Source organism: Prunus dulcis, chromosome 7 (genome assembly GCF_902201215.1).
Source record: "Prunus dulcis chromosome 7, ALMONDv2, whole genome shotgun sequence".
NCBI classification, from domain to species: domain Eukaryota; kingdom Viridiplantae; phylum Streptophyta; class Magnoliopsida; order Rosales; family Rosaceae; genus Prunus; species Prunus dulcis.
The window spans coordinates 20,276,408-20,303,220 of NC_047656.1; the positions used below are offsets into that span (position 1 = coordinate 20,276,408).

The 26,813-nt window shown below is 39.7% G+C and overlaps 5 protein-coding genes across 9 annotated transcripts; 1 reads left to right on the forward strand and 4 right to left on the reverse strand.

The window, feature by feature from the left end:
- Window positions 1-7,801: 7,801 nt before the first annotated feature.
- Window positions 7,802-11,074, reverse strand: LOC117635601. The gene is made up of 3 exons (XM_034369929.1): window positions 10,722-11,074; window positions 8,643-8,869; window positions 7,802-8,221 (listed from the first exon to the last, which is right to left on the reverse strand). The coding sequence occupies exons 2-3, from the start codon at window positions 8,823-8,825 to the stop codon at window positions 7,940-7,942; spliced, it is 465 nt and encodes a 154-aa protein (XP_034225820.1). The 5' UTR covers window positions 8,826-8,869; window positions 10,722-11,074; the 3' UTR covers window positions 7,802-7,939.
- Window positions 11,075-11,494: 420 nt separating this feature from the next.
- LOC117635600 lies at window positions 11,495-12,698 on the forward strand. Its single transcript, XM_034369928.1, has one exon. It carries the CDS (start codon window positions 11,623-11,625, stop codon window positions 12,238-12,240), a length of 618 nt encoding a protein of 205 aa, XP_034225819.1. The 5' UTR covers window positions 11,495-11,622; the 3' UTR covers window positions 12,241-12,698.
- Window positions 12,699-12,998: 300 nt separating this feature from the next.
- LOC117635599 (sugar transport protein 7) lies at window positions 12,999-16,185 on the reverse strand. The gene is made up of 4 exons (XM_034369927.1): window positions 15,669-16,185; window positions 14,685-15,004; window positions 13,779-14,405; window positions 12,999-13,666 (listed from the first exon to the last, which is right to left on the reverse strand). Exons 1-4 carry the CDS (start codon window positions 15,811-15,813, stop codon window positions 13,205-13,207), a joined length of 1,554 nt encoding a protein of 517 aa, XP_034225818.1. The 5' UTR covers window positions 15,814-16,185; the 3' UTR covers window positions 12,999-13,204.
- Window positions 16,186-17,797: 1,612 nt separating this feature from the next.
- On the reverse strand, window positions 17,798-23,114 carry LOC117636054 (adenylate kinase 5, chloroplastic). 5 transcript variants are annotated; one of them, XR_004586981.1, is made up of 19 exons: window positions 22,816-23,112; window positions 22,610-22,711; window positions 22,341-22,469; window positions 22,114-22,248; window positions 21,676-21,822; window positions 21,320-21,394; window positions 21,121-21,214; window positions 20,874-20,902; window positions 20,655-20,783; window positions 20,043-20,078; window positions 19,897-19,977; window positions 19,669-19,807; window positions 19,244-19,323; window positions 19,062-19,127; window positions 18,733-18,762; window positions 18,549-18,579; window positions 18,310-18,447; window positions 18,155-18,184; window positions 17,798-18,067 (listed from the first exon to the last, which is right to left on the reverse strand). XR_004586981.1 is itself a non-coding variant. In XM_034370491.1 (19 exons), the coding sequence occupies exons 1-19, from the start codon at window positions 23,017-23,019 to the stop codon at window positions 18,043-18,045; spliced, it is 1,779 nt and encodes a 592-aa protein (XP_034226382.1). In that variant the 5' UTR covers window positions 23,020-23,109; the 3' UTR covers window positions 17,798-18,042. The 5 variants fall into 5 exon arrangements, 1 of the variants encoding a protein (XP_034226382.1); XM_034370491.1 differs by having other exon boundaries at window positions 18,549-18,658; window positions 22,816-23,109; XR_004586984.1 differs by lacking the exons at window positions 17,798-18,067; window positions 18,155-18,184 and having other exon boundaries at window positions 18,410-18,447; window positions 18,993-19,127; window positions 22,816-23,114.
- Window positions 23,115-23,785: 671 nt separating this feature from the next.
- LOC117634166 (transmembrane 9 superfamily member 11) lies at window positions 23,786-26,697 on the reverse strand. The gene is made up of 2 exons (XM_034368118.1): window positions 26,310-26,697; window positions 23,786-26,108 (listed from the first exon to the last, which is right to left on the reverse strand). The coding sequence occupies exon 2, from the start codon at window positions 26,085-26,087 to the stop codon at window positions 24,114-24,116; it is 1,974 nt and encodes a 657-aa protein (XP_034224009.1). The 5' UTR covers window positions 26,088-26,108; window positions 26,310-26,697; the 3' UTR covers window positions 23,786-24,113.
- Between the last annotated feature and the right edge of the window lie 116 nt (window positions 26,698-26,813).

The following is a 26,813-nucleotide window of genomic DNA, read 5'->3' on the forward strand; positions in this document are numbered from 1 at the left end:
ATATGTGGAAAAAAAATTCATCAAGCATTTTGTGAAAGGGCAATTGGTTCTACACGTACAGAAATGGCATTATCCAGTAGGTGGAAAGTTCTTAATAAAGAGTTGGGGAAATGGAGAAATGCTTTAGCAAAAGCGATTGACAACCATCGAAGCGGAGAAAATCTTAGCAGTGAGGTAAATTATTTGTCATTTTTCTTCTATTAATTTCTATGTCATATTAATTTTTATTTAAATGTTTCTTGCAATTTATATATTTTGTTAATATGTCTCTAGTTTTTTTTAATACATGTTGCATTTTTTTATTATTTCTTTAATTTCCATTAGTTTTTTTTTTACATGTTGCATTGCCAATATTTTAAAAATTCTCTTGCATTTCCATTTCATTTTTTTTTTATAGATTATACAAGCATAAATGTGGTTTGGTGCTACTGGCCAAGGGAAAAAAAGTTTCAACCATACCCATTGTTGGGAGGTGGTGAAGACTTGTAAGAGATTCCAAATTATTCTAACCGGTCCGACGGTAGTCTTGAACGAGACTCCACTTCATGAGACGCCGGCATCGGATTCACCTATGGATTCCCCAATGAGTACCGACTCACCCATTGAAAGTAATCCAAGGCCTATTGGGAGGAAGGCGGCGAAAGCGAAGAAAGGGAGTAATTCTAGCAAGAATGCATCTCAATTTTTGGGGGAACTTTCAAAGCACCAAGCCATGAGAATTGAAATGGACTTGAAACAACAAGAGCACGATATGGCTATTCAAGTAGAATATGCAAAAGAAAGGGAGTATGTACGCAAAGAAAGGGAGTATGTACGCGAACAAAATATTGAAAAAAAAGATCGGGAAACCATGGCCATGGATACAAGCCATATGTCCCCTGAAACAAAACAATTTTGGAAGCTAGAACGAAGGGATGTTATGAGACGAAGACTTTTTCGTGACGATGGACCTAGCAACACGGATTGGTTAAATGATGGAAACCATTAAAATAGTTTGTTTGCCTTTCATGTCTTAGTTTACTTGCCTTTGATTTCATTGTATTTTTTGTTTTCTTTAATTCATGTACCTTTGATTTCATTGTATTTTTTGTTTGTTTAATTCATGTACCTTTGATTTCATTGTATTTTTTGTTTTGTTTAATTCATGTATTTTATTTTATTATTAGTTGTATTGCTTTTCTTTTAGTCAATAAAGAAAATATTCAACAAAAATCCTTTTTATTCAAAACATTCCATACATAAAAAAACAAACCACAACCAAAGCATAAAAAAATAAACTCCATACATAAAAAAACAAACCACAACCAAAGCATAAAAAAATAAACAAACAACAACCAAAGCATAAAAAATAAAACAAACCACAACCAAAGCATAATAAATAAACAACCCACAACCAAAGCATAAAACATAAACAACCCACTCACAACAAAAATAAACAACATACAACATAAACATAATAAAATAAAAACAACTTCTTCACTTCACTTTATTCACCTTCATTTCCTTCATTGCCTTTCACCGCCCATAAATTGTAATAACCCAAAATAAAATATCTAAAAAGTAGGATTAATATATTCTAGCAAAAAGACAATTTTGCCCTCGCATTATTTAATAGGAAAAAAAGTTAACTTTTTGATCGAGAAATAATTTGGCAATTCCGCTTGCGCCGTTGCGTAGAGCACAGCGAAATGAGTCCGTAGACATGGAGTAGACTCGAATCAGAGTTATAACGAAGAAATTACGATCAAAATACCGCGAAGGGCAAAATGGTAATTTGGTCAAAAGTCAGATTTTTATCCCTTCCTCCCTTCTCTCTCCTCATTTCTCTCTCCCCTCTCTCTCTCTCTCCTCCCGATCCCGCGCGCCAGCCGACCTCCCTCCCTTCCCGACGTCGCCACGGCCGCCACAGCTGGAGCCGATCTCCGAAACCTGTACCAAACGAACCACCACTCGACCGCCGTCCTTCCCCGACCCGTCGCCGCCCTTGCCGTGGCCGGAGCTCGCCGAAAATTGCCATTTTTTTCGATTTTCCAGTTCGAACTTTGAGCTCCTCGTTCTCCTTCAATTCTCCACCAAATCGATAGTAAGGTATGGTTTCTCAGCTATTTTTCGTGTTCTAAATGATGGATGTATGAGTTTCGATCGATTTCACCTCTAGATCACTCGATTTTCCACTTGAAATTTCGGCCGCCGTGATCGGCCATTTTCGGCCACTGGGGTATGTCCAAGAACAAAAGTGACTCCAAATGGGGTGTTTTACCTAGGATAGGAGTTTGGAGTCTTGGTTTCGAGTTTTTCCGGCGACCCAAAATCGCTTTGGACACCCAATCTGCCCGCGAGGGTAGTGAAGTAACTCTGTGTAGTTTTGTGATCCTCGTGTCGTCACGAGGGCGTAGGATTTCGAGGATCTCGATTTGGAGTCCGTTTGAGCCCCGAACGGATTTTACATATCGCGTGATCCTTGGGTGCAGTGTCGTCAGATCTTTGGATCGCATTGAATTTTGGATATGTCGGTCTACATGATTTCAAGATCGTGTAGGATTTGACGGATTGCGAATCGGAGTCCCGGATACTCCGAAATTCGCGAACCCTGGGGCTAGGGTTTGAATTTTAAGCGGTAACGCGATTTTGGCCAATCCGACCGTCTGTTTCGGACCAAATTCGCGGAACATGGTTCCTTCTCTATGAGGAACCTTCAGAGAAGCCCAGATTGGCCATCGGAGATAGTGGACCCCATTAGGGGTGGGCACTCAAACCGGCAAACCGAAAATCCGAGCCGAACCACACCGAACCAAACCGGAAAAAAACCGAGTTGACCAAAAAGTCACAAACCGGTCAAAAACCGAACCGGACCGGTTTGGACCGGTTTCGGATCCGGTTCCATGTCTTCAAAAACCGAACCGGACCGAACCGAACCGGTGAAACTAAAAAAATATATAATTTCAATATATATTTATATTTAATGCTATATTTTTAATTTCACTAAAAAAAACCTAATATTTATCCAAGTTCAATGTCAAAATATCTCTCTTTTCTCACTTTAATATTTATTTTTTATATGAAATTGAATAATTTGTTAATTTTCAAGTAAAAAAATAATATTTCAGTTGAGAATTGTATTACAAAACAATTTAGAAAAATAATTTTTATAATCCGGTTCAAAATCGAACCGGAATCGGAACCGGACCAAAATGGGTTCAAACCGAACCGGACAGTTTTTGAATTTTTTTAATTAAAACCGAACCGAACCAAACCGCATGAATAGTACCGAATCGGTTCTAATTTGAGGCAAAAACCGGTCCAAACCGAACCGTGCCCACCCCTAGACCCCACGGGTCCCGGATCGGCCGGTCTGGGAATTTATCGTTTAGTAAGGCTTCGAGTCTCTTAAGACCGTTCTAATTGTCTGAAAGGTTAAAGTGGGCATAGGAGTAATTCTAAAACGAGTGCACGTAATTCTAGGAGCCGGGGGCAGGGTGTTTAATTTAATTCTTTTGTTCAGCAGTTTATTAATTTATTATTATGGATAATCAGGCACCAGAGGTCCAGTTAACCCATATGAGGGACCTTCGAAGGGTCCAGCTAGCTCGGACCATCAGTGAGTGGACTTTCTTTCATAAAGGCTTTTATATAAATAAGTTATATAGATGATTTCCATAAATAAGATTTCATAAGTGATTTTATATTAATTTTATACAAATAAGTTTTTATAAATGAGTTTATCTGAATAAATTTCAGTATTTGATCTTGAATAAGTGTTATTACATATTTTTCGAGTATGAAATGTAGTGTAAAACATCTTTATCTTTATATTACTCAGTTGAGTAGTAGACTTGAGATTTGTGATACAGAAATGGCAGCTTATCTCAGATTTACCAGATTACAGGGACTTATCAGGTTTTTCTAGAATAGTTGTTTAAAACCACCGTGTACCCGCCTTTTTATTTGGTGATTACCCTCAGACGGACCGATGTCTACGGACATCCAGTCTGTTTACAGTTCAGTCAGTGCACTTGACTTTGCCTCACGAGTTTCGGGGACGCTCGGACCGTGAGTGCCAGGATTTGCGGCTCGGCAGACTTGGTGTCCCGAGACCTGCCAGGATTGCGGCTCGGCTGACTCTGTGTCCCTGAGACCTGCCAGGATTGCGGATCAGGCTGACTACGGTCCCCTGTATCTTGCCAGAGCGGCTCGAGTCGACTTGGTGTCATCGAGACCTGCCGGCGGATCAGGCTGATCATAGTCCCCTGATTTTGCCAGTTTGCGGCTCGGGTAGACTGCGTGACGCCCGAGACCTGCCAGGGGAATTGACGGATATGACAGGGGTACAAATAGGTGGTAGTTTCAAAGGATTTTGAGCTTTCTTTTATCCAATTATGACTTTCAGTTATTTTATACTAGTTTCTTTGATATTCGCACATTTATATCTTTATATATTTGTTCAGTTATGCGAGTATATTCTTCAGTATGTTTTTATATGCTTATTTGAATACCTTGTATTGAAATATAGACAAACCATCGATTTATATCCTTACTTATTTTAAAATGGGGGTTATTATGGTTATAAATTGTTTTCAAGAACATTATTTTTGTCCACTCACATTTTCAACCTATTTTTCGCCCCCAGGCCGTAGAAGTACGCAGGATTCACCACCGGGCCATTCCTAGCTTCCGCGCCACCAAATCAGGTAGAGTTTTGTGGAAAAATCCTTGAAACCCTATAAACTTTAGAAAATGCTATGATATCTCATTTTAGTGGAAAACTGGAGCTGGTGAATACTTGGTTATTCTATTCTGGCAGTTGGTGTGGGTATATATGATGGTTTGACAGATGGAAAAATTTGGGTTTGGTCAAAATACAGGGGAGACTCTGCCGAATTTTCGGCAGAAGTCCAAGGGAAGTTTTCATAGTAACTGTAACAGGAAGGGTAAAATGGTCATCTGTGCCCGACAGTTGCCAGATGTCGGACACACACAAGGCTTGGTTCGAATTCGAAAGTGGAATTGGGATCGGGTCCTATCATAAATGCTCCATCAAGTGAACTTGACGGTGTTCATGAATATACGACGATTGCATCTCCGTGTAGCGATCAATCATACGGGGCATGAAACTACCGTCTCTAACCAACGGTTCATGCTACACTGCTTCTCCATTTGGCCCCACTGGTTTTTCATAAATTCGTGTTAAGGCCGTGTCCATGGGATTTGGTTCATACACGTCATCAGCATCGTAATCATATTCATCTTCCACAATCATGTTATGGAGGATGATACAAGTCATCATTATACTCCTAAGTACCTCCTCGTCAAATAGACGTGCCGCGCCCCTGACAATAGCCCACTGAGCTTGAAGGATACCAAAGCACCTCTCAACATCTTTTCTGTACCCCTCTTGATAGCGAGCAAAATTTTTTTGCTTATGGGATCGGGGATGTGGAATTGTTTTCACAAATGTTGTCCACCTCGGGTATATGCCATCAGCTAGATAATACCCGGTCTGGTAGATGATATTGTTAATTTCATATGTGATATTTGGGGCTTCACCTCTCAAAACATCATTGAACACCGGGGATTGACCTAGGACATTCAAATCGTTTTGAGATCCGGCAACTCCGAAGAAGGCGTGCCAAACCCATGTATCAAAACCAGCAACTGCTTCCAGGATGATACTTTTCTGCCCTTTTCTATTTCCGTAGTCCCCTTGCCAAGCAGTTGGACAATTTTTCCACTGCCAGTGCATGCAGTCAATGCTACCAATCATGCCAGGGAATCCTCGAGACTCAGCTTTTTGGAGAAGCCTTTGCAGGTCCCTGGGCGTAGGTCTGCGGAGGTAGTCTCTGGTGTACAGAGTTTCCACTGCATCACAAAATCGCGCCAAGCTCTCCAAAACAGTGGACTTCCCCATCCGAGCAATCTCATCCACCTGATCAGCAGATGACCCATACGCCAACATTCGTATCACAGCTGTGAACTTCTGCTCTAGAAGAAGTCCCAAATTTCCAGCACAATTTCTCTTTTGAACAAAATATTCATCATAATTGCAAATATCATGCATGACTTTATTGAACAAATGGGGTTACATGCTCTAGAAGAAGTCCCATAAGATTCTTACCCCGAGAATGTCTATGTCTGTCCACATTTAGGCGACGGCCTTCTCGTGAACCACGGCAACCCTGGTTTTCTTCCTCCAGCTAAGCAACTGCTATGCCAAGTTGCTCATCTAGTTCTCTCTGCGCCCTTTTGCTTGCAGCTCGTCTACGCATTCTTTCTCAAGTTTCTCGCTCTTGCCTCTCCAAAACCTCTTCCATGTCTGCCATTGAGAATGGAGAATGAAATCTAAAATTTGAGAAATGGAAATGTAGAGACGAACTGGTGTGGGAGGTATGAGCTGAACCTCTGATTTTATAGAAAAATGTACACAGATAGATATGACACGCGGCGCAATATTAGAGGATGAAAATCTTATCTGAAATTTGAAATTCAAATGAAATTTCAAATTTCAAATTTATCTGAAATTTGAATTTCGAAATGTATCTGAAATTTGACATTTTGAATTTATCTAAAATTTGAATTTTGAAATGTATCTGAAATTTGAAACCGAAAATCTTATCCGATATGAATAGTATTGACACGTAGGAACCCAAAAATCTTATCAGAAAATATTATCCAAATTAATTGTTTAAGTAAACAAAGTTGTGAAAAAAACAAAAAAATGAATAGTATTTGCCATGGCAAGCCCCAACTGCTGGAAACACATTTTGCTGGAGGGGGCTAGGACAGCCACTATTCACGTGAATAGTGCCTGCCCTAGGGCTAATCTTGCCATGGCAAGAGGCAACTGGTGGAAATGCTCTTAGAGCAACTCCACCCGTTTGCCCTTAGCCATGGCAAGGGTGGAGCTAGGGCAAGCACTATTCACGTGAATAGTGCTTGCCCTTGCAAATAGTAAATTGTGTCTCTACCCGTTGCCCTAGCTAAGGGCAATTACTATTCATTTTTTTGTTTTTTTCACAAATGTTTTAATAAAAATAATTAATTTAGATAATATTTTTGGGTTCGTACATATCAATATTTATTATAAAATTCATATCTCAATCGAAATTTTTTTTGGTATTTATAGAAAAAAAAAAAAGAGTATTTTTTTGAATTTTTTTTAAAAAAAATTCAATTTTTTTCATTTTTTTATTGCGCAAAAATTGGCTGCCGTTGGATTGGAGGAAAAAAATCTGATCGGAGAGCTCAGAGTGCGACACGTGGACTTTTTAGTGGTACTGTAGCGGATACTGTAGCGGCACTGTAGCACTGCAGGCACTGTAGCGATACTGTAGCTAGCTGACGTCAGCGTGACGTCAGCAACCGAGTTTTGGACCTGGGGCTGGTTTGGCCTTCGGGCTGGCCCGAGTTGGTGGGTCCCACACCAAACTCGGGCTTGGGCTGCACGCTGGACTTTTTTTTTTTTTTTTCTGCCCTTGCCTCGGGCTGGGCTCCATCAGTGGAGCTGCTCTTACAGTTCATAATTTTCCCATGACCTTTTGCCTTGTAGTTGTATTTCCGTCTAATTCAAGTAAACCAATTCCCAGGACCACTCAACATCAAGAGAGAGCCGATGAGACAAGAGAGACTCAAGCTAAAACACTTTTCATTCTTTCATGTCAATGTAGCGCCACTTCCACATTGCTCTTTTAACTCTCAGAAGACGTTTTCAATGACAGATTCTCTAACATCAGATGATCAAGTTCACCTTCAAAGGGTTCTGTACACTAGCCAATTAAGAAAAAAAGAAATTTAGGTGCACCAACCAGATCAAAACTAAAAGCTCACAACATTTAATACATTGATAAGCCAATTCTCACCCAACATAGTTCATAGAACTTATTATGACAAACATAAAAACGGAATTTCAACAAAATGCCAACGAGCCATCCCTGACAGAATTACATTATCCTTCAGTTGGATTTCCTCCTTGGTCCACATCATATTCATCATCGTCATCATCCTCGTCCTCGTCCCCGTCCTCATCCTCATCATCATCATATATGCTGCTCCGATGAAGCCTATTGACTTCACTATTTGCATCCTCTTCACTAAGAAATTCCAGTCCATACTTCGTGTCTCGGTGTTTAACCAAAAGCCAGCGCAGCAATCTATCTTCCTTGTTCAAGTAATGCAGCTCCTTGTTGATGTTAGGTGTAGCCATCATCGTCATTTGCATTAGTTGACCCTATACCATATACCAAATTGATTTATAATAAAATTTTATCTGGTCAAAATGAGATAAGAATTTGTTTGTATTCAGAAAGAAATACCAACTAGACAACATACGGAGATAGAAAAAGGACAGAATCCTATGAAAGTATCATCCATGATTTTGCGATACATTGTCCTTTCTAATTTCTAGGTATGAAATACAAATTAATTATATATATATCAGCAGGAAGCTTCAGTGGCATCATCGTGACCCTAAAGTTATAGCAAAATAGCATCTAACAAGTTCACTTTGAAAACATCCGCAAATGCAATGCAATAAACAATAGGCTTGCTCTCACATTGCAAAATGAAACAATTCAAAACAACTAAAAGAGGCCCGAAATCTAAGTTACAATAACAACTATTTCACTAGGTTGCAGAAAAAACAAACCCACCTGATAATATCTGCCATCAAGCTTCTTAATACCATAGCCCAACTGAACAGTGCCAAATGACTTCATGTCAGTAAGAACTCCATTTCTTCTGTAAACATGTTTGCTTACTCTAGCAACCAAGTCCATCAGAGCCTCCTTCCTTACATGGGGTTTCACCAGAAGCATACAATCATACAGAGGCATTTCTTTCTCTTTTCCTTTTGTGCAGCTCAACTGGCTTTTTAAAACTGTACGCATATACACAAATATCATTAACAGAAATCCAAGGCCAGCAAATTATAAACCCTAAATCAATGAAAAAATGAACTTCCAACAATGTTGTATAATTTATAAATTATATTCACAGTTAAAACTGAAGATTATTAACCAAAATCATAATTATTTTGAATTATAAATTATAAATTTATACCAAAATCATGCAAAATAAAGGATATATAAATATAAAGTACCATAATTGATATAAAACATGGGGGGAAAACGAAAAAGTTAAGCATAATAGTACTACAAAGAAAAATACTTGAAATGAAAGGCTAGGCCTCTAAGTCTTAACTCTTCCTCCTCTCCATATCCTCCGAGCCGGTCGCGGCCTGGTGGTTGTGGTCTTTCGTGAGAGAGAGAGAGGGCTCAGAGGAGAGAGAGGCAGCGTGATGGTTTTCTTTAAAGTCAGGAATTTTTTTTTAAAAAAAAGAACCCCACCCGCCCAGACCCGCCTAGCGCCCGCCTAGGCGGTGTCCTCCCGCCCAGAGCCCGCATAGGCAGTGTACTCCCGCCTAGCGCCCGCCTAGGCGGTGTCCTCCCGCCCAGAGCCCGCATAGGCAGTGTACTCCCGCCTAGAGCCCGCCTAGGCGGTGTCCTTCCGCCTAGTGTCCGCCTAGGAGCCTAGGCGCCGCCTTTTCGAACACTCACAGGCAGGGGTGGACCTACTAAGGCGCAAGGAGGTGCAGCTGCACCTCCCCTCGTTGGAAAAATCATTGTTGGTGCTTCAAATTGCCCATTTGCTCAATTGGTGTACAGATTACTTTATTTTCATTTTCAACATTTAAGTAAATGTCTTTGTCCTTCTACTTTTATTTATTTTTATATTACTCTATTTACTTAAGTTTACAATGTAAATAAGAAAGTATCTCTCATTTGGATTCAAATAAAAATACTAGAAAATCAAATTCCCACCAAATCAAAATATGAAAATTCAGTTTTAGTGCAAAATACGATTTAGGCTAAAAATGACGGCTCATTAAGTCAATATATACTTCATACTAAAATTCCATAAAATCAAGTTTTCTTATTTGATGTATAAGGAATAAAAGCCGCCAAAAATTATTTTGAGAAAATGATTATTCCGAAAAACCATTTTTCATACTTGGTCAATATTGCACCTCCGCTAAAAAATTTCTGGGTCCGCCAGTGCTCACAGGTCCATTAGAAGATGAAAGTTGAACATTTTCAACAGCCCCTTGAAAAACGAAAAAATTAAGCATCATAGTACTACAAAGAAAAATACTTGAAATGAAAGGCTAGGCCTCTATGTCTAACTCTTCCTCCTCTCCATATCCTCCGAGCCGGTCGCGGCCTGGTGGTGGTGGTCTTTCGTGAGAGAGGGAGGGAGAGGCAGCGTGAGGATTTTCTTTAAAGTCACGAAATTTTTTTTTAAAAAAAGAACCCGACCCGCCCAGACCCGCCTAGGCGGTGTCCACCAGCCTAGGAGCCTAGGCGCCGCCTTTTCGAACACTCACAGGTCCATTAGGCAGCAAATAAAGATGAAAGTTGAACATTTTCGGCAGCCCCTTGAAAATAAAAATAAAAAGGACTAATGTAAACAAATTAGCATATACATAATCACAACCACCACAACCCATACCCGGCGTCAACGAATCCCAAAACATGACAACCCTAAATCCCCAAAATAACAGCCCTAATTAGACTCAGACGAAGTTACAGGGAAAATAAAACCAATTTATAATGGCTGATAAAGCAAACAGAAAATGAACCAAGAATTGGAAAATTAAAATAAAAAGAATGAGACAATTGCGTCCAAAAGTTAAAATCCAAGGGGAAAGGGGCGGGGAAGGAGCTCAGTACCTTGTAGTCTTTCTTAGGGGACTGAGAAAGCTTCAAAGAGCGCCCGCCCAGACGGAGACGGAGGAGAAGGCGAAGGCGAACAGGCCGATAAAAATGGAGTTAATATCATTCTCTGTGATCTCTAAATCTGGGCCCGTAAATTATGAAAACGGATGAAAATGGGCCACGTTCCCCCAAACATTTTCACCTAACGCCAGCCCGATCCAATTTTTTGATGGATCAACGATCTCACTAAGGCCTAACCTCACCCGTTGAAGAGGTTGGTGTATGATAGCAGAAGAGCACGTGGTTGGCACGTGTAGACCAAAAGGCCTGCCTCAGCGTCTTTCGGGGTTCAAATCGATCCGTTCGTAGGCCGGACCTCAAACAAGGCGGTTTCAGACTCAAACCGCCAAAACAATTTTAAAAAGAGAAGGCCCAAACCGCCCAACGAAACAAAGGCAACACGTGTTGATAAGAACAACCCTTACAGCCATTCACTTGAAGACACGTGGTTTGTCGGTCCCTTTCTCGGCAACTAGGGTTCTTACCATACATATCGTTAGCCCATCTATCGTACCAAATTTACAAACGCACCAACACACAGTCAATCGAAATTCGTAATTTTAAAAAGAGAAAGTGCAACATGGTAATTGAATATTGGTAAAAGTGCAAAACCAAGTTGGTCAAATTTTACCACGCGGGTAACGCCTAGCCTACTCACGCGCCTTGGACGGTTCCAAACCTCACGCCACGTCACGTGAATTACCGAAACCTCTCTATAAATACACACTCACACATGCTGTTCAAAATATAGGCATTCCTTCTACTAAAGCAAATTTCCAGAAGCGTCATAAGTAATATCATTTTCTTTTTTCTTTTTCATTTTCGTTCTTTCTGCTCTCTCTTCTCCTCAGGGAAAATGGGGACGGCGATTCTTCGCTCCCAGGATTGTCTTCGAGGGCGGTTTCGCCACGAAGCCCTAACCCTAACCCCTCGCTCCGGATCACGCCGAAGCCCTAATTTTTCTAACCCGAACCCTAATCCCAGCCCCAACTATGGCTCTAACGCTAATCTTCATCAATCTCGCCGCCGGAAGAGAAGTCCGATGGGATTCCAATCCAATCAACATGATCGCGCTCGAGATCGGTACCCTGATCGCTCCATGGTTGCGAAGGTCCCGGCCAAAAACCTGGTGATGGGCCAGGTCAAGATCCTGAGGCGCGGGGAGGCCTTGAGCCCGGAGAAGAACAACCGAGGACTCGGAGTTGTTTCCGGCGATGCTGGCAAGCCGAGGGCAAAGAGCGAAGATGTTCCAGATTTGGTACTGGGATCGACGGACCGTTTGGGCCCCGACCCGGAGACCGTGCAGAAGCAGATTAAGGTTGCAGAATTCAAGGTCATGGATGCGATTTACGCTGGATCGAGCGCCTACTACGCGTCTCCACCCCCAAGCTCAGTGCCTTTGCCTGCTTTTTTGGGAAGAAACGGCACGGCGACGAGCGATCTGCGTCGGCTGCTGCGACTCGATTCGGTGTGACCACTCGGTGGCATTCGATGGCTGGAAAGCAGGGGAAAGGGTCTGGCTTGGCAATCTGGCAGTAGGGGTGCTTGAATCGATTGATAGATGATGAATACGAGAGAGTGTTGGATATTGTTCGGTTTGTCTCAATTGCTTCCTTTATTTTTTCAAGAGGAAAGTTATATTGAGTGCTAGCAAATGATAGCGTGTTGCTAAGTTTCTTAATATGAAAGAAGAAGAAGAAAAGGAGTAAGTAGTAGGAAGTTTGGGTCTTGCTTTGTATATCCTCAAGTAGGAGTAAATGTGTGAGTTAATGGGCTCGTAGAAGTTATAATGATGTAATTTGAGTCTGCGTCTGTTTCGTCTTCTATTCTCTCACTATAATGTTAGTAGTGTGTACTCATAACTCATCAAGAACAAAAGAATGTGTTAGTTTTACAGTTGTTGGAATAAAATCCTAGATTTGTACTGCTTAATGTTACTGGCAATCATTTTGTCATGTTTTGCAAGTTCTCTCTCCAGCCGTTGGTTTGAATGTTCTTTGGATGCTTATCGTTGTTGTTCATGATGCCAAGCCTCTGGTGCTGATGATGGGAAATGGGATTCGAAGTTTTTCTTGTTGGAAATGGTTTCGGGAATAATAGTGGTGCCCTGCCCTCCCTACAAGGAAGCTGCTGCAATTTCATTTCTTGTTGGTAAATAAAAGAATCTGTTAAAACCAAAACCTCTGGCTCACACAAGAAGCCAGCAGCACTGCAAGGCACAAAGCTCAATCCTGTGATCAAATAAGAAATGGACATTATTATTTTTGAAGGGTTTCTTTCTTGCTTGCATGCTGCAGTGAACACAAGAGATTGCTCTGGGTCTGAGAATCCTGAGATCGTGTAAATAAAGGCATAGATATTGATTTGATACTGCTGCTGACTTAATTGTAAGGGTAGTCATGTGCTTACTTCATTTATATCCACTACTCTAAAACATGTCACACTGTTGAGTTGTCTGGCCTACGACTAACAGAGCTATCAACTTCAGGATATTCAGGCACTATCCTCTTCCAGAACCAGTGCTTTCTCCACATCAGTATCATCTCTTCAATAGGAATTCCCTTGGTTTCAGGCAGGAACACGTAAACGAACACCGTCATCACAGTAATCCACCCAGCAAAAAAGAGAAAGATCCCGAATTTTAACGCACATAGGAGGGCAAGAAAAGACTGTGCTATGATGAAGGTGAACAGAAGGTTCACAGCCACTGTAATGCTTTGTCCGGCTGATCGGGTTTCCAGTGGGAATATCTCGCTTGGCACTGTCCAGCCGAGCGGACCCCATGACCATCCGAAAGCTACCACGAAGAGGCAAATCACTGCCACCACCAATACTGAGAATCCTTTTGATAGCTCTTGATTCTCACCTAACTTGACCCCCAAGATTATGGCGACTATGACCTGTTTCACATTCAAGAGGAGAGAATATTAAGTGTTTAGAAAGCCTTCTAGAAATCCAAAGGAAAGAAGGAATTTTAATCAGTTAGTGTTTATGAAGAGAGATCAATTTTACCTGGCATATAATCATCATTATTCCACCACTAATGAGCAAAACTCTTCTACCGAGCTTGTCAACTATTGCAATAGATATCAATGTAGATGAAACAAGAACTGCTCCAGTTAAAGCAGAGGAGTAGAGAGCAGCATTTCCCCCAAACCCCATACTTTGAAACAACACTGGAGCATAGAAGAGAATTGAATTTATGCCTGTGAGGATCTGGAATGTTGGCATGAAGATTGCCATAACCAGTTGAGGCCTGTTCCTTCTATTCAGGATGTTTCTGAAAGGGTGCTTTATTGCACTAGCAAACTCACTTGCATCTAACATGTCCTGAAACTCTGCACTGACATTTTCGGTTCCTCTGATTCTCTCCAGAAGTTTTCGTCCTTCTTCTTTACTTCCTTGTTCAATTAAGCTATTTGGTGTCTCAGGAAGAAATATTCCTCCCACCGTCATTACCATAGCAGGTACTATAGCCAGGCCTAGAGAGAGCCTCCAACCCCATGGTTTGAGCTTTTGTGTTCCGTAGTTTACCATGTTTGCTATGAAGATTCCTAGCGTAGTTGCCAACTGAAACATCATGTTTAAGCCTCCTCGAAGATGAGTCGGCGCCATCTCTGATAGATATAGTGGAATAGCCTTTTAAGACACAAGAAGGAGGCAGAAAAAATCAGTTTTATTTGAACATTGAGGGTGCTTAACCATACAGTTGGTTATATTATAATTCATCTACAGTCTATGGTCAATAAATTGTTGCTAGAAAGAAGTCATTGTCTCTTCTGTAAATTAGATACATTTGAGTCCTAATTAATATTCTCACATTCGTGCTTCTCACCCTGTCATTTGGCTCATGTGGTAGGCCTTAAAGGAAAACAAATTTACATTTGGTAGTGATTAAGGGTAAGCAAAGTGTGATACCTGATTTCCAAATCCGATACCAATACCAAGCATGATCCGACCCAAGAGAAGCATGGCCAAATTGGCAGCTGCAGCATTTAGAGTTGCTCCAACAAGGAAACTGATTCCACCACAGATTATACTTCCGCGCCGTCCATAGTTTCTTGTAACTGGAGAAGCCACCAAAGATGCAACTAAACCGGCAAGATACAGAGAAGAGGTGAATGCTGCAAGACCTTGGTTGTCGTACTTGCAGTAGTTGTTTTCATGTGCAAGCATTTTTTGTTTGTACACCGTTTTGAAGAATTTATGAAGAAATCCATCCATTGAGGTAACCCCACCTATTGATTGTTAACCAACATTTTAAATGAAATCTTCAATAAGACTATCCCCTCAATATTTCACATGCATTCAGTTACAAATTAACGCTGAATTTCCAATAGTTTGTGATAGCTTCATTTTCTGCTGATTGATTCATTCATGCCCATAAAAAAGTATAGTAAAATTCACATGAATCTATCTGCTGATAGACTAACCATGACATTTTTCTTACTTTCTAAATTCTTATATTATATTAGAGCAAAAAGTAGCAGAAATCAGGAATTGCAATCTAGATCTCGGTAGAGCAGCCTCTGGAAACACTGCATGTTGTACATATATAATTCAGTTTCTATTCTGTTGTTACTGGTTTCAATAATAATTAATCTCATCACCATTTGTTGCATGTTAAACCTGTATTTCTCTGTTTCTCAACGAGATTTCTTAACCAGGGAAAAGTGATGCATATTTTTCTCCCTTCTCTTTTTTAGTCAGCCAGATATGCAGAATTTATAATACCAGGTAAAAAAGCAGAACTTTTCAACAGTAACTTTGCTTTCGTGATCATTCTATACCTGTACGTCTTGGTAGATTACCTCATCAAAGCCAAAAAAAGCCCAGAATCTAAAGAAAAGAGCTTGCCAAAAAAGCAGGTGGGTGGGTGCGGTGAGGAAATGAAAAGGTTACCTGAAATTCCGATATCATAACCGAAAAGTGAGCCGCCAACGGCAGCAACAATGCAGGCAACGATAACATAAACGGTGAGCTTGCCTTGGTACTGCTCTGCTCTCTCCTTGGCCACGCCGGCTGGAGCAAAAGACCCACCTGCCATTTCCAAACAGAGAGGAGCTGCTTCTGAAACTTCACCAATTTCTCTGAGATTCTGATGGTACAACACACAGAAACAACGTTTTCGACCTTGTGAAATGAAATGAATGAATATGATGAGCCTGCCTCACTTGGGTTTGGTTCGGGGTTTTTCTATCAAAATCCCAGTTGACTGAAATGAAAATGAAATCCCCACTTGGCTCTCTGAAATAGGACAGAAGTAACATCCCGCAGTGTTGAGCTTAGAAAAAGAAAGAAAGAAAATTTGTTTATGTTGACGTGTTTGTGAGCAAAGAAAGAGGAAACTCTAGTTTATTGTCTTTCTGTTGATTTTCACTGCCTTGTAAAGTCGTATTGATGTCATGTGGTGTGTTGTATGCCACTGGAGTGCGGAAGTTATGCGGGGAAGACTGAATAGCTCCCCTTTTTTTTGTTGCAATGTTATAACTTACAGTGGTCGACATATCTAATTCTTACCTTAACCTGGATTTTTTTAAAGATCTTGCCATAAATTTTCCATTTTGGTTAATTTTACATGGTAATTGTACCGTACGGATTATCCTTTCGATATCCCAAGTGGATGAGACATTCATTTATGGTAATTAATAAAAAGCAACGAACAGATCCCTTCACATAAGGAAATGCAATTCCTTGAATATTTAGGGCATCCACAATCATGCTCTCTATTTTTTTGTTAAAATTTAGTTAAAAACACTATAAAGCTATTTTAAGAGCTCTCTATAAAATTTCAACTCCAACAATATACCATAGTTTAAAGAGTCATAAATGTTTTTATTAATGCTCTTACATTTGGATTTTGAGTTTATTATTTCCTTGTGTGTGGATAGCCCTGTTGTGGTGCGTGAATAAAAAGAGAGTATTGAACTGAGTCAGTGATTTAATGCCGTATCTACAATATTCAAGAATGAAATCATGAAGCTAGAGAGACAGAGAGAGAGGTCTCAATTCACTTTTATGATGATGATGAGTCAAAATGAGGATGGTCTTTTTTGTTGAATTGTAGCCTCCACTGTACACTTTGGTGGACTGGGCAGATTGTTGCATGCTTTTGGTTTCATATTTGATGCAGAATCTCAGATGTTGTCTGCTCTGTTTGGAGTTGGGTGAGTGAGACATCATGTATGGTATAGTCTTAGTCTTACTTTTGCAAGCCTTTAGCCACTCCGCAATTATATTAGCTCTAAAGTTCGATGCTTTGGATCACACACAAAAAGGGCAAAGAAAAGGTGGTGGATTTTAGTAAGATAAGATAATCTTCTTCTTTTTTATATTTTTAATATTCTGGATTTTAGTAATTTTTGTAATTTAAGGTGAGCAGCTGGCTGTTGAACCCCTTGAATGATTGTTGGTTAGTTTGCCTCTTGAATGATTGTTGGGGAATATCCCAATCAATATTTCTTTGTTTCTAGTATTGCAGGCAAATCTGATAGATGAGGTCCCAGAAAAAGCAAAAAGGTGGTGAAAGTTGGGCTATTTTATGAAAGTTTTCCTCCTCATATTCAATAGCATCAAAGTTAGGCTTAGGATAGATGAACTTCCCAATGTGGAGGGTATCTTTTCTCAATATAAACAAGTAAATAAAACAAAGGTTTAAAAAGACAAGTCACAGCAACGAATTCAAAGGCTGAGTGAGTGGATTCTATAAACATCAAGATGATTGTACAATTTGTCATCTCAGTCTTATCAACAAATATCAAGAAAAGAAAAAGGCATTTGACCATCTCATTTTATTTTGTTTATTGATTACGTTTACCATTTTGATTATGAATCCAAAAGAAATGAGAGAGAGGTTAGGCATATGAGGTTGCGTGTTGCGGTGATCCTATCTTGTGGTCCAACTAACCTCGGTGGTGTCTTTTCGTGGATCAACTACTAATTCCACAACAAAGTCACACTAATTTATTTAATATTAAATTTATTAGATATTAATAATCAGAAAGGTTGAATTGTGTGTGATTTTTCTGCGGTTCTCTCTTATCCTCAAATGCATTCATAACAATAAGCAGACATTTCTCAACCAGATCATTTCATTGGAAAGGTTTTATTACATTTTGTTTCTCTTCTCTATATACCCCTGCTTTAAGTTTCCATGATGCCTAGAAGCAAACTCCCCAATTTACTGACAGAAAGCATTTTAAAAGGTAATTCATCCTCGTTGGTTAATATACTCGCATGTGATGCAGACTACATATATACTTCTTTTAGTTTCCACTCAAAATATACCACTTAAGAATCCCCTGCAATTTGAAAAGGAAAGAAATAGTTAAAATAGCATACCAGAGCGTTGTGGCTACAAACACTTCTGTAAGTTGAAGGTTTCTTACCAGAATCCCAAGGCTTTCTTACTCTTATTTCTGCAAAAGTTGATTGAAATGGGATCATTCAGTCAGGGAAGTGCTGGTCTATCAATTTTAAGGAATGAAACAAAGATAAGGGCAGGTGTTTTCATGAAAACAAATTATCCTTAGTGAGAGTTTACCTAGGCTTTCCTTCGAAAGCATCATTCACTTCATCGGTACTTGGCTTTTCAGGAAATGTAGACAAGATAACGTACTTCTCTTTCCCAGAAGGGTCATCCACCCTCTTGTACAGTTCGTAACGATATGGATAAGACATCCTAAGACATGAGGTGAAAAGTGTTGAGTGCACTTTAGAAATGTCAATGTTCATAACATTTCAGGCGTGGCATAGTGGAGTAGCAAGTCACACTAAGCTTACCTGAGAGCACCCATAATTGGATATTGGGTTCCTGCATAATAGAGAAGCCGAAAGAAATAGCAATTTTCGAATGATGAAGCATACTCCAATCTCTTGTCGCGCCCCATGGTCTTTAAAAGGAAACACAGTCAAGAAATTGATTGGTTTCTATCAAGTTAATTGAAGTCACTAGTTCTTGACTTACTTGCATGATTCCACTCGAAGCAGGCAAATCCTGAAATTTAAAAAACTCTATCAATATATCCACTTAAAAACAAGAAATTGCATAGTGTTGCTTAAGGTTTTCTGCAAATGCATAATGTGATACTAGAAAAGACCCTAGATCGGTCAGTGTACTACTCATAAGCCATAACTTCAAAGTGAAACAATTTCATGTTTTAAATTAGATTTCCTTTACAAAGTTTTAAGTAATGAGGAAAGGGAATAAATGTGGATAAGAATTACTTGGACATGTGGATATCACATAACTATAACTGCAAATCATTCCATCAAGATGTAGCATAGAAACTAAACCTTGAGCCTGGGATTGATAAGAATTACTGGTCGGTCCCCAGCAGCATCGGTCATAGCTCTTAGATCCTGTAAATTTAATAAAAGGGCTCTTAATAACAACAGAAAGGTAGAAATAAAGCATGTCAAGTACAATTGCTCTCTCCAACTATAATAGTGGAACATTCAATCATCAAGATGCTTACATCGATAATACAATTCCCAACAGCATTTTGAGGAGCTACTAAGATAAACAGGTCATCTTGCTCATCTACCTCTTTGCCACCTGCACTTGCCAAAAGAGAGACTAAGGGTATGGATATCATAATCATGTTCTGTAGAACTTTTCTTTTTTTATTTTTTTGGAAGGAAATTCTATAGAACATATGTGAAAAAAAAGGAGGAGAATTTTCATGTCAAGTGGAGCAACTAGAAGACAAGGACTGAATCTCCAATGCACCAATCATTGATGTGGAGAAGAGTTGTGTTAATGAGTTATACACATCATCACGAATTCATAATGGAAGGAGCATTATTCCAAATGTCTCAAGGCATTTGGAGGACCAATATCTAGAGATGCAGTAAAATGAACATCAACTGTCGAGCTGACAAATGCATGACATTTCTGTACCTATAGAACCAATATTGATAAACGTCCCCATAGCCTCATATTCACCCCAGTCCATGAACTCCAAGATTTTTCGAGTACCAGCAAGCTGTAATGGCATTCCAGCAAGAGCGCCTTCCCCCATAGAGCCTTGAACACAAACCTGACAAGCAAAATTTTGGATGACTCCTGGAAGAGCTTACATTATCATTGGCCACTAATCTAAATCAGTAGCAACCAGGACTAAATTACCTTGACATGTTTCCCATCATCGGCAAATGAAAGAGCAAGAGATCGAACAAGTTCCATTAAGGTACCTATTCGATAAACATCCTGTGCATCATAAGATATGGTTAACTCCAAACAGATTTAGGAATACTAAGTTAAATGTCCCTTACCATTTCTGGGTTCAGCTCTGGAATATTAATCTCCACCTGCCAATTTTCAAAGACAGATTAAGATAAATAATAGACTTATCGAAACAGAAAATGATAGTAAAATAAGACTGAAAATGATTTTGTGTAACATAGTGGATGATGTCTCCAGATTAACCAGACCCCTAAGTCCTAACTGACATAATTGTAATCCCCTGTTTACCAAGGTTATTTGATGTCAGTCAAGGGGTCCCAAGAACTACAGCATCTCGCCTGGCAGTGCAGTAGCCAAAAAGAAATCAAATGCCCAAGAAAGAGACGATATGGTAAGGCTACGAGTTTGTACACTGCTCCGAAACTATATTAGATGATATGTTCTAAGTTCTAAGCAGGAAGACAAATTTCGTCTTTCTAAAGTAAGAATAATTCCCTATGATAAATGGATGAGAATGTACAGGAGCATCTCACAACCCAGCTTGAAAATAGGTTACAAAATCAACAGAGATTTGTATATGTAACAAGCACAGTTCACCTTGGTACTTGAAGTTGCCTTAACATGCCTTATCAGGCCCAATGGTTAATATCCATGATCACCTATGCATTATAATTTATAAGTAGAAATGACCAATAAGAAACCTTTAGTCGAGTTCTTCCATCATTTATTGCTCTTTGGGTGGCCTGCAGCACATCCTCATAGAAATATTTCCTGATGTCTCTAGAATGTGGAATGTTATTCAATTTAGTAGGAATTCCCCTCCAGTTATCCTGTAAAATTGCAAAATAAAAATTAGAAAGGAACTATAACAAATTATTTATCTGGATTAAAGATGACTGATTCTATAACTAAACATATACCTGGACTGAAGTTGACTGATTTGATTTCCCTGGAAAATGGAAAATTCTTAAAATCATCATGCACAGTTATTTAGAAAACTCATTTAGGAACAAGTAGCGTCACCAAAAATAGATTTAAGACTCTCTTACAAAATCAATGGAGAAAAAAGTTGCACACATTCTGAGAGAAACTCAGCTCCATATAAGTATGAATCACTTAAATTAGGACAAACTCATATAATGAGCTTCAGATCCTGAACAGACTTACCTAATTTCATCTTCGTTTCTTTATCTTTCTGCACTTGTGACAGTATAGAGTCTATTACTTCAAAAACTACTTCCTTAGGATGGTTCCCATCGATCTGTGGTTTCAAGAGCTTTTGTGTAAAACATGAAGTCCTCTACACAGATTCATATAAAGAAACCGGAAAAGGAAAAATGATAACACTATATCACTAAACACTCACCTTTTTCATTATGTGGGAGTAAGTGGTTGAGATTGCATCAGCATTTTGCTTGTATATTTCAAGGCGTGACTTCACCTAAATGGAAAACGGAATGAAGTCAAAAGCTTCTGAAGCCCTATTTGATGGAATTCACCTAATCTGAACTTAGTATATCCTATATACTTTCATACTAATACCATACACATCCTAATGGATTTTATCTGGTCCAAAGTATTGCCACATCACATATAAAGGAAGAATGGACAAAATATCAAGTTACATGTGCATATTAGAAAATCACTTACAAGTTACATACGTTTATGAGAAATCACTTGGACTAACAATGTAGGACAGAAATTCATGATGTCAAACCATACCTTTTCCTCGGTGTCATCAGGACGGGTAATAAGTCTTGCTTTCATTTCCTCAGTCTCTGGAGGGAAACTTTTGAGATGGTAAATCTTCCCTGTAACTGGGTCTAGCCTTCTTCCAATACATCTGTCGATTAGAATTTCATCAGGAACCTGAGTATTAAGAAATAACGACTATGTAAAGATCAATTCTATTTGTACAAAGCTTGTATGGATGCAATTGAGATGACCAAGGGGAAAAACTTTCTAAAAATACACATGCATGAAACTACTTCTTTTCAGCAAAGTTATAATTTCCTTCCCAAATGTCACTCACCAAAAGACACCCAACCGTATTTGTCAAAACTAAGATATTATGAGTTGGAATTAAATGAAACTGCTAACATACATCATAAGGAATTCAGTAGAAATAGAAAGCTTCCATTCTATACAAGACTCACATACATCTAATACAATGTAAACATCTGGTATTATCTTCAAACTTTGCAGGCTTTGTGCTTGGTTAAAACTTCGGGGGTAGCCATCTAGAAGCCACCCGTTTTCTTTTGCATCTTCCCGTGATAATCGTGCTGTGACCATCTACAAAGCAAGTGTTTTCGATACGATTACCAACTATTTGATAAGGGAAACTTACACCATGTAAGATTTTGAGTCATGAGTTGATAGAATACCGCAGTCACGACTTCATCAGGGACCAGACGGCCAGCATTCATGAACTCTTTGGCTTTATTTCCAATTTCTGTCCCAGATGACACTTCAGCTCTTAGGAGGTCCCCCGTTGATATGTGTACCAATCCAAACTGAAGAACCAAGAGAAAGAAAGAACTCATCAGTCATACAAAACGGGCTATCCATTCCAAACACACACACCAGGCCCTTCTATATATAAACTTAACTCATAAACAATGAACAAGTAACTTATATCTATTAAAATGGTTACCTTACGGACAATCAATTCGCACTGAGTTCCTTTGCCTGATGCCGGTGCACCGGATATCATCACCTTCAGAGGCTCTTTTAAAGAACAGTTGAGTTTCAGTCCCTGTCAAAAACAGAACAGAAAGTGTACAATTAATATTCTTGTTTAATTTTAAAAAAATTGACATCGAGCACAAGGTTCATATCTGTTTTTTTTCTTTCTTATACATTGGATTTGTAGGTAATCCTCAAATGGGCATTGTTGTAGAGTCGCAGAGAGCAGAGACGATGAGAAGATGATTCAAGCGATACAGAGGAAGAAGAAAAAGAAGAAGAAGAAGAAGAAGAAGAAGAGGGAAAAGGAGAAAAAGGAAACAGAGAGGGAGAATATAAACTGGAGGAGTGAACTGGAGAGAGTGAGGTGGGCAACATTCTTCTGCTCTCACTGTGTATGAAAGACAGAGAGAGAGAGGAGAGAGAGTTTTGGGTAGAAGTTTAAGCAATGGGGTAAAGGCAGGCCAACAAGTTTAAGCGGCCGATGCTAACGGAAAAACGGACACCACGAGTTATGTTTTCTCAATTGGAAAGGCTGTCTTTTTGGTGGCTTTTGACAGTTTTGTCCTGCTGGCCATTTATATGATAGGGGCCTTTCTTTATATGATAGGGGCCTTTCTCTCTTTTGGGAGGCAAGGCAAGGCAAGGCCCGTGCTATTTGCCTTGCGTTTTTGTTGAAGATCGAGGCTTTGGAACCGAGGGAAGCCCTCTCTTCAATTAGAAAGAACAGCTAGCTGTTGTTGGTATCTCTACAAAAAGTCTGAATTTTGGGGTCATCACTTCATTTTCTTCTATTTCAATTTTGTTTAATTGGTTATTATGAAATATCATTAAGCTACTAAATTTTTTTTATTTAAAAAAAAAAAAAAAAAAAAAACTTCCTCGTGTCGATTTGTTCTTCCTACTCATGCATTGGCTATAACTGGTTAGAACTTCAGTTGGTTTATCGTTGTATCTGTGTCCTCCATAGTTGAACCTGTTGAATGGAAAAATAAAAAATTGCACTATGATGCAGCAACTTGGCCATGAAGGGTCCACCAGTACTGAGACATTGGTGCTCTAATTCATACAAATTGCCTGGCAGATATGCGCCCAGGGAAGGAAAATCAGATAAAAGAAGCATGACATGAAAAAACCACTAGAATGCCACAAAATGTAGAAATAATAATAAACAGCTTTTGCATTCTAAAAACCATATAAACCAATCGAGTACAGAACGATACGACTCTCCTATCCGCCAGAATGCAAATAAACTTTGGTATCAAAGCTATAACCCATGATGTCCATCTATTAAAGAATTTAGCAAAACTGGACGAATTATTGTTATTACAATGAACTAAGTTCCCTAACACAACAAAATGAAAAAGTAACACATGATAGAGCACATCTGTAGAGTTTGCATTCTTTCTTCCCTCAATGATATCATTCACTGCTACTCTTTAAAGTGCCAATCTTTGAGTCGCTAAAGTTCTTCAGTCCAGCTTCACCGAAGAGAACAGGTAGTGCACAAACCAGAATGACGAAAGGAATCCAACTGTGCCAGTTGCAAGCATGATGGCCACCACCATGAAGAGCGAGTACCCCAAGTAAAGCGTGGCTGAGACAGGTCCACTTAGGCTCTTAAGATCAAATACAAGGTAGTTTATGGAGTACAAGAAAATGTATATGGCAACCGAACCAGAAGCAAAGAAGGACTTCCACCACCATTTCCAGTCCTCCACACAAAGATGCATGTAGGTTAGAACTAGAGAAACCTCAGCACAAACCACAACGAGAAGGATCAATACGATGAAGAGAAACCCAAACACATAATAAACACGGCCCATCCAAATGCTAGACATGATAAAGAAGAGCTCAATGAATAGGGTGCCAAACGGAAGAGTGCCAGCCCCAAGAACCAACAGCCAGGATGGGTATTTCTGTGCCGGGATTTCTCTAGGAATCTGATTGGTTCGTACTGGGTACTCAATGTGAGGTGCCTTGGCCCCAAGGTATCCACCAATGAGGGTAAGGGGAACAGAGATGCAGAACCAGAGCAAAAGGAGAACAACAAATAGAGAAAATGGAATGGCTCCTGTGCTGTGACTACCCCACAATAGGAAATTCAGAGTGGTCAGAATTAAAAAGGCAATTCCAGGGAAGAAACAAGCAACCTTCCATGAGACTGAAACCCATCCCTTGTGATCTCCACAACCAATTGTCCTCCAAAGACGAACGGCAACATAACCAGCTGCAATACCAAGGATCATATAGAAAAATAGCATACCTGTAATAAGTGTCCCTCGAGAAGCTGGTGACATGAACCCAAGAGCAGCAAACAATATGGTCACCACTGCCATCCCGAGGATCTGAACCCCATCACCAACCATTATACACAACAGGGAAGCATTGCTTGGAGCACGGAAAACATCTCCAACAACAAGCTTCCAGCCAGACAACTCCTCATTCATCTGTGCTTGAGCCTCTTTGTCAAGCTCTTCATAACGAGTAAGATCCCTCCGAACAGTCCTCAAGAAAATCACGAGGACAATACCAGCAAGGAAAGTGATCACCATCAGAGAATTGAGAATTGAGAACCAATGGACTTTGGATCCCTCCATTTTCAAATAAGCATCCCACCGCGAGGGCCACTTGATGTCACTCTCCTCAAATTCAACCTCATATGTGAAGACAATTGGCTGCTTTTCATTAACGGGCATTGCCACAGTGGTGGGATCACATTTAATAGGAGCAGGGTACTTTTCATACATTTTCGACTTCTTCACAGAGTCTGCATTATGCATGAAACTGCAAGGTATCACCTCAAATCCTACAATAATATACCCGGGGACATCTGAATCTGATTTGGCAACTGTTGGGATGACCTCCGCCCCATCACCAGTACCCATCACACGTGCTACATTGGGTTCCTCGTACTTATGAACAAGTACCTTGAACTTCAAATGATTAAACACATAGTACACATCCTTAACCTTAATTCCTACTGGATACCCAGTCCACCGCAACACAAAGCCCTCCTTCTTGGTATACCGGATCGCAGGCAAATTATCGAGAATCAAATTGACCTGATACATCTCATCAATCCTCTTCTTCAAGAGATTAAACTGATCTCCCGACAATGGACCCGTGTGACACAAGAAGATCTCAGACTCATTGGTGTACATCTTAAACTGATATGGAGAGTTCTCAATCCGGTCTCCCATGAGGAGCTCACCGAGATTCTCAGCACTGTCCTTAACCCCATCTTGGGGCTGACAAAAGGGCAAACTGTAATAGCTAAAGGGTATTTCTGTATCAATGGAGGTCAGAGAGTTCACTTTCACCCCTAAGGTGTCCCCGACAACGTACTTGTGAGGGTAACTACCCGGAAGGTACCACCCATATCCCGATTGAAATATCAAGAAAATGGTCAGAACCCAGGTCGTAAGTCGATGAGAAAATTCCATTCTTCAAGGTTTGTGTCAGATCTGGGAGACCCAGAAGAGAAAATGAGCAAAATTAAACCAAAATTTAGCAGTCTCTATATGGGTTTTCAAATTCAAGGAAGATTCGGTTACAAAATCTAATCAGACTATAACAGCCACAGCATTAAAGATCCAGCAATAACCATACAAATAGCAAAATAACTTGTTTCTTTTTCTTTCAAATGAAGTGAGGATCTAACTGACCTTTAGCAGTGTGTCAGACATGGACAACCCAGAGAAGACGTCTCTGACTGAAGCGGCAGAGATCTTGGAGCTCTGGAAATCTGCTGGGTTTGGAATTTTAGGAAGGAAAAGGCCAAATAGGAGTGAGGATTGGAGCGCAGTGCAAATAGACAATCAATATATTATATATGGTTGGTCTTTCTTCGAGAGAGCGCCACTGTTTTGGCCTTTTTTCTGGATGGATCCTAAATGCCCCTACACAATGTCTGAAATGCCAGATCTGATCTCGCCTCAAGTCGCATTTGCTTGATTTACCATTTTCATTAATTCGTGTCCTTTTCCGAGAATTGCTATTTTGCCTAATTGCCTGCGTGGAGGCTGGATCAGACTTTTATTATTATTATTTATTTATTAATTATTTTTTTATGATTATTTATTTATTATTTATTATTTATTATTTAATAACGTTGTTGTTAAGTCATTAACACGGCGGTTAAAGAGTACATGAATAAAAGAAAAGAAAAA

Bases quoted from the DNA above. Each gene is read 5' to 3' on its own strand.
- LOC117635601 (XM_034369929.1), bottom strand. From the start codon at position 8,825: ATGCCTCTGTATGATTGTATGCTTCTGGTGAAACCCCATGTAAGGAAG. The intron at 8,222-8,642 runs GTGGGTTTGTTT...TATATGGTATAG, and splicing joins TTGATGGCAGATATTATCAG to GGTCAACTAATGCAAATGAC.
- LOC117635600 (XM_034369928.1), top strand. From the start codon at position 11,623: ATGGGGACGGCGATTCTTCGCTCCCAGGATTGTCTTCGAGGGCGGTTT.
- LOC117635599 (XM_034369927.1), bottom strand. From the start codon at position 15,813: ATGGCAGGTGGGTCTTTTGCTCCAGCCGGCGTGGCCAAGGAGAGAGCA. The intron at 15,005-15,668 runs GTAACCTTTTCA...AACAATCAATAG, and splicing joins TTATGATATCGGAATTTCAG to GTGGGGTTACCTCAATGGAT. The intron at 14,406-14,684 runs GTATCACACTTT...GTGTCTTAAAAG, and splicing joins GTATCGGATTTGGAAATCAG to GCTATTCCACTATATCTATC.
- LOC117636054 (XM_034370491.1), bottom strand. From the start codon at position 23,019: ATGTTGCCCACCTCACTCTCTCCAGTTCACTCCTCCAGTTTATATTCT. The intron at 21,823-22,113 runs GTATGTGAGTCT...CTTAATACTCAG, and splicing joins ATGTTTACATTGTATTAGAT to GTTCCTGATGAAATTCTAAT. The intron at 19,128-19,243 runs GTAAGCATCTTG...TTAAATTTACAG, and splicing joins TTGGGAATTGTATTATCGAT to GATCTAAGAGCTATGACCGA.
- LOC117634166 (XM_034368118.1), bottom strand. From the start codon at position 26,087: ATGGAATTTTCTCATCGACTTACGACCTGGGTTCTGACCATTTTCTTG.